General features: G+C 38.8%; 1 protein-coding gene across 1 annotated transcript; it reads left to right on the forward strand.

The window, feature by feature from the left end:
- Positions 1-281: 281 nt before the first annotated feature.
- LOC131775448 (acyl-coenzyme A diphosphatase FITM2) lies at positions 282-1,453 on the forward strand. The gene is made up of 2 exons (XM_066163555.1): positions 282-351; positions 624-1,453. Exons 1-2 carry the CDS (start codon positions 282-284, stop codon positions 1,451-1,453), a joined length of 900 nt encoding a protein of 299 aa, XP_066019652.1.
- Positions 1,454-5,877: the final 4,424 nt, after the last annotated feature.

Consider the following 5,877-nt stretch of genomic DNA (forward strand, 5'->3'; position numbering starts at 1 on the left):
ACATCTTAAGACTAATCTTCAAGGTTTGTTGTCCCACGTGCACATTTTGATCTTCATTAAAGCAAATCTCAAACTTTAAGTTATCAGCCTTTTTTCGCGTTTTGTTCGCACTTTGATCATTAAAATATCTTCATCCGAAGAACCAGCAAACACCACGAATATCCACTGAGTTAGAAATGTTGGTAAACTTGTCATACTTTTTCAACCCTCACCAAATAATATTACAAATAGCTGTCGATCGCCCAGTTGAAAACCCGCGGAAGCGCACAGAAAATGTAAACATGGCGCCAAACGCGCCGCAACAATTCTACTGGCGCGTGCGCGGACAAAATGGCTCTCTGCTCTACGGTCGTGATAATTTAATCGTTGTAACGTATGATCAGTTAATACTTACACAAATACAAGTCATTTCTTAACTTTACAAAGTTAAAACTTGTATCATGACAGTAGAAAATGATGGGATTTACCTCCCAAACGTAATTTTGGTAAGATGCCCGAAACGTAGAAAACAGGATACGATATAGCAAATTTCGTCTGCGCTTTTAAGCTTGAATACACCGCTTATCTTTACCGCTAAGTGAGTCGCACTAATAAAGTAAAGTTCTTTTTTTCTTCTCCTGCAGATTTGTCTTTTCATCAGGAGAGAAAAAGAAATAAAGAAGCATCCGTGTCATACATTGAAACCGAAAAGAAGATGAAATCCACAAAAAGTGGTGACAATCACCACTCAGGTATCTACGGTTGGGTTCTAATGCCGACGTGTTTTAAATTAGCCTTATATTGGTTTGTTGTTGTGGTAGGTTCATTCATCCACGATTTTCTACCGCTTCCTCAGTCCTATTTCTCGAACAAGAGGAATGTCTTAAACGTGTATTTTGTCAAGTTTGGCTGGGGTTGGACACTTCTTGTTCTGATTCCCTTCATATCCCTTACTTCGTCCGTGTACACTTCGTTGAACCCGTTAGCTATACTGAAACATCTTAGTAGGATGGCTGTAGCCACATGGGGATGGTATTTCTGGGTGAATCTGTTTGTTTACATCGAGGAGTTGACCGGCTTTTGCGAAGGAGAAGAAACATTGATTTCAAAGAGGAGCTGCTATCAAGAGGGATTTTACTGGGATGGTTTTGATATATCGGGACACTCTTTTCTTTCAATCTACAGTGCACTGGTTATTAAGGAAGAACTACAGGCGAAACTTTATTGGCCGTCAAGATTTCAACACCGGAACATTGCTCGACTAGTAACACCTTTGGTAGACGTTTTTTCCTTCTTTGCAGCCCTCCTGTTAATCTTGTGGGAGTTCATGCTTGTGTTCACCACAATTTATTTTCACACTGTTTATCAGAAAGTTCTTGGAGCTTTGATAGCGATATTTACCTGGTATATCACTTACAGAGTCTGGTATCATAATGCACTGTCACCAGGACTGCCTTGGGTCCCTAATGATTAAGTGATTGGTTGAAGTTGTTTTCACTTAACTGTGAATTTTAGCACACAAATTATATATAGAATAAATCATAGCTTTGTCCCTGAATAAGATTCCTGATACTTAATGTAGTTCCCAACTGAATTTTTCAGACTCTTTTTTTTGCAATGACTTTTATTGCAGTTTATTTGTGGGAAGAAATTTGTCGCCTTTTATTTTGAAGTTTGCCCTCAAAAGATATTATTTATAATTATGTAATCCCAAGAACTTAAACCTTCTAATTGGAGAATCCAAGAAGTGAGTTTTGGCCTTCTGTTTAGTGTTGTTTATTGTCTGGTATCAGTGCTTATGTCTAACTAACTTTTCTGTAGCCTGCAGAGCAGGCATAATTTTGGCAAGTGAGTGGTCAATATTTTCTGAAAAAAAAGTTATGACCACCAACTTTGATTTTAATGGTAGCAGAAGGCTGGGGAGAGAAAGAAATTTGTACCAAGGGGGTGGTAATGGTCAAAAATAAGGAGAGGGGTGGGGGAGTGAAAGCCATTGTTGTGTCTTTTTATTTATTGAATTAATCTGAGCTAATACAGCTAAGAATATTTGGATGCCCCTGAGAAGCTGAGCCGATAAAACTTTGATAATGTAGGTAAAAAGTATGAAAAATATTAATTGCATTATTAGGTGGGAAGGTCTGATTTGAAAAGCTACTGTTATCCTTTGAACATAACCCAGATGCTCTGTCTAAAAGTAAATGTCAGAAGAAGCAAGCCAATCACAGTCTGTGGTAGAAGAATGGCACAATCAGTGACCCAAGCAGACTGACTGGTGTAGATACAAACAGTAACTTGAGAAATACTGGGCCATTTTTATGCATTTCTTAACCAACTACATGTAGGGAATAACAGTTCAGGGAAAGTGCATTTACTTTAACCAGATTTGAAGGCAATCTTGATTTTTTTTGTTATCTATCTCAAACTAGTTTCTATTAAGATTTAGATATATGAAAAATTCACATATTTGCACTGCGGTAGAAAGATGAAATTAGAAGATCCTCGCAGCTAAGAACACTACTGAAACTAGTAGTTGTAAGTAGGACCTGAAAAAAAATTTCAGGCCCGTACGGGATTTGAACCCATGACCTCTGCGATACCGGTGCAGCGCTCTACCAATTGAGCTAACAAGCCAACTGGGAGCTGGTCAATGAATTGGGTACAAATAAAAATCCGAGTGAATGAAGATTTAGATATACCCAATTCATTGACCAGCTCCCAGTTGGCTTGTTAGCTCAATTGGTAGAGCGCTGCACCGGTATCGCAGAGGTCATGGGTTCAAATCCCGCACGGGCCTGAAATTTTTTTCAGGTCCTACTTACAACTACTAGTTTCAGTAGTGTTCTTAGCTGCGAGGATCTTCTAATTTCATAGTTTCTATTAATTTTATATTATCAACTGAGTTGAAAATGTAAACTGGCCACCATGGGGAGTTTCAAAGTTGATGTTTGGATTGTAAGCCCTTCGTTAGAGCAAAGGACCTGGGGCTTTTAACATTAGCTTGAAAGTCTTTACAGTGGACAATTTACGAGATTGACTCAGTTGATAATACTGAATTACCCTGTTATTCTCACCCACCGTTGCAGCACCACAGTTTCTTTAGAAACTTACCCCCTTTATTAATAGTTCCTGGTAGTACTGCTCCTGTTATTGAGAACATTGAATTTTTTACTGGAACCTGGATTTTTAGTCGAATTTGATAGTACTGACAGATCTACTTCCAGGGGTGCTTACCTCTTGGAAACAAATTTGTATTTCGGATGGCTTCCCAGAACCTGTTATGCTCCCAATCCACCCCCACCTCATCTAAGTTTGTTGAGTGACTGCTTTATTCCAGTCTCTCCCAAAAATGAAAAAACTGTCAAAATACACACAGGAAAAAATACAACCATTTTCAAACAAGAAAGTAAGAGTTATATGTAGGAGATGAATTTAGTTGATTTGGTATTTTTGTAGCGTTAGTCTTTATTTTGTTTCCTTCTGTCCAGGGGTCTGTTAATTTCGCACCTGGATTCTGCAGTGAGACTGTAATTAAAAGATCTGGGTACGAGACTAGGGATCTATGTCAGGAACTGTAGTTTGTAGTAGTTTGTAGTGACCACTCTGATTTTTCCGAACAATCAGGGGCTATGTGTCAGATTTTCGATAAAAGTGGCTATCTTGTTTCTGTCGTTCAAGCGGACCACCTACGCGCCCAACAAATCGATCGACAGTCGGCACTACTAACGGCTGAGAAGGAAAATACTAGTCGCATTCCATTCACTCCCTCGTTTCACCCTCACAACCACGCAGTTAAATCAATCATTTTTAACTTGAACGTTAAATTACTTCAAAACGATTCAGAGACTGGTGCTATCTTTTCGTAACCTCTAGTAATTTAATTCAAACGTGACGAAAACATAGGCAACTTTTTGGTCAGAAGTTCATTGCAAACCAATGACCAACCTGGAACTTTCAAATGCGCTCGCTAACGATGCAAAACCTGTCCTTTCATCTATAACGTAGAGAAAATTTCGGGCCAAGAGATCCATTGAGATCACGGATCACTTTACTGCACCTCCGCCAATGTCATCGACTGCATAACTTGCACTTATTGCAACAAGTTATACATTGGTGAAACAGGAAAACGACTAGATGACCGATTCCGGGAAAACCTTCGCCACGTAGAAAGAAATGACAAGGGCGCATCCAAACCAGTCGCTAGATACTCTAATAGGATCTCCCTAATCATTCTAAGCAGCATATGGCAGTTTGCGGCCTTTCCTTACATCTAGGCAGTTCGGAAACCCGCAAACTGTAGAAAAAAATTTTCTTTCAAATCGACACTCTTAATCCCCTACGGTATCAACGAGCGCTTTTCATTCAACTAATTTATTCTTGTTTTCTCGTCGCCATATTCCCACAAATAGCGTGGCTCCCACACACAACCCATTATTCCTCCCATTGCTCTGACGAAGGGCTAACACTCGAAACGTAAGCTTACAAACTCCAAACGGGGGCCAAATTACATTATCAACACAGTTGATAATACCAGATAACCTTGTTATACTCTCCCACCGATGCAGCACCACAGATTCTTTAGAAACCTACTCCCTTTTCTCGTGATACTATTTGATCTTAGAACTCCACTGCCTAAAAGGGCTATTACAACAAACTTTCCAAACAAAAAGCGGACTCCTTTACCCCCCACGCCCTTACCCTTATCTACTACTCCCTTGCGTTTTTTTTTTCCGAAGAGCAATAAATTCTACTATAAATTATAATAGGTGTTTTTCTTTATTGTATTTCTTCCTTGTGGATTGAGGGAAATACGCAATATATGCGAAAATAAGCCCGCAAAATTATCTTACTACACTGCGTAACTAAGCCTGGCTTGTAAACAGAGAAGTCCTGTCCTGGAGCTACACTACAAATAACTTAATATGATGACGTCATTACACGTACCTGTGAGCGCCCCACAATATAACTGCCTCTTTCGATTTCGGTAACAATGAAGCCAAATTGCTGAATATGGTTCACCGGAGCATTCTTAATGCAGGTTTGTAGCTATGAACTGTCAACACTTTCAGCTTAATAGGAATCATGTTTGGCTAACATAAGTAAGTTAGATTTATTTGTAAGTTGCCTGTTGATATCGCAACTTCTGGTGGATCGACATTGATAGACATCGTTCTCTACGTGCGTGAGTTCACTTTATAATTATACCAAAATATTATGAAGATAACCTAACAGATCTCCTTTAAATGTGATTTAGCCGATCTCACAGCTGCAGTTAGTACAAAGTTAAGTCTTCAAATAAGGATCGGTTAGCAAGTGCGCGGGTGATGCATCAACAAACTGATTTTCGAACTTTGCAGTTTTGGCAGACAGTTATTGATGTGTTGGGATTGTATTTTCATTAAGCTGCTTGTATTATTGGAAATCATCAAAATTGCGTAAGGGTGAAGTTTAATCAGGTTGTTCGCGAGACAAGTGTCGTAAAGTTTGTTCTTAGTTTAGCAAGCGCGATCAGTTTACACCGTACAAAGAATTAAATTTCATCATAAGTGCATCATGTTTTTGTGTAAAAGATAAAACTCTTGTAAGTTTTATTCATTCAGTACTGCTGCTTATCCGTTTCTGCAAGTAATGTTATCGGAAGTAACGAATATTTCACTTCATCTCTCTGGAAATCAAGCTTGACTTCTCACATGGCAAGAACTTTACGAGCGTGATAATTTAATTGTTGCAATGGATGATCACTTGATGCTTACACAAATACAAGTCATTTCGAAACTTTATAAACTTACAACTTGTACCATGACAAAAGAAAATGATGGGATTTACCTTCAAAACGTAATTTTGGTGAGATACCCGAAAGATAGTAAATAGGCGGATACAATATCGCAAATTTCGTCTGCG

Source organism: Pocillopora verrucosa, chromosome 3, assembly GCF_036669915.1.
Source record: "Pocillopora verrucosa isolate sample1 chromosome 3, ASM3666991v2, whole genome shotgun sequence".
Classification (NCBI taxonomy): Eukaryota; Metazoa; Cnidaria; class Anthozoa; order Scleractinia; family Pocilloporidae; genus Pocillopora; species Pocillopora verrucosa.

Excerpts from the sequence above, each read along its gene's own strand:
- LOC131775448 (XM_066163555.1), top strand. The coding sequence starts at position 282 with ATGGCGCCAAACGCGCCGCAACAATTCTACTGGCGCGTGCGCGGACAA. Across the intron at positions 352-623 it reads TGGCTCTCTGCTCTACGGTC|ATTTGTCTTTTCATCAGGAG; the intron begins GTGATAATTTAA and ends CTTCTCCTGCAG.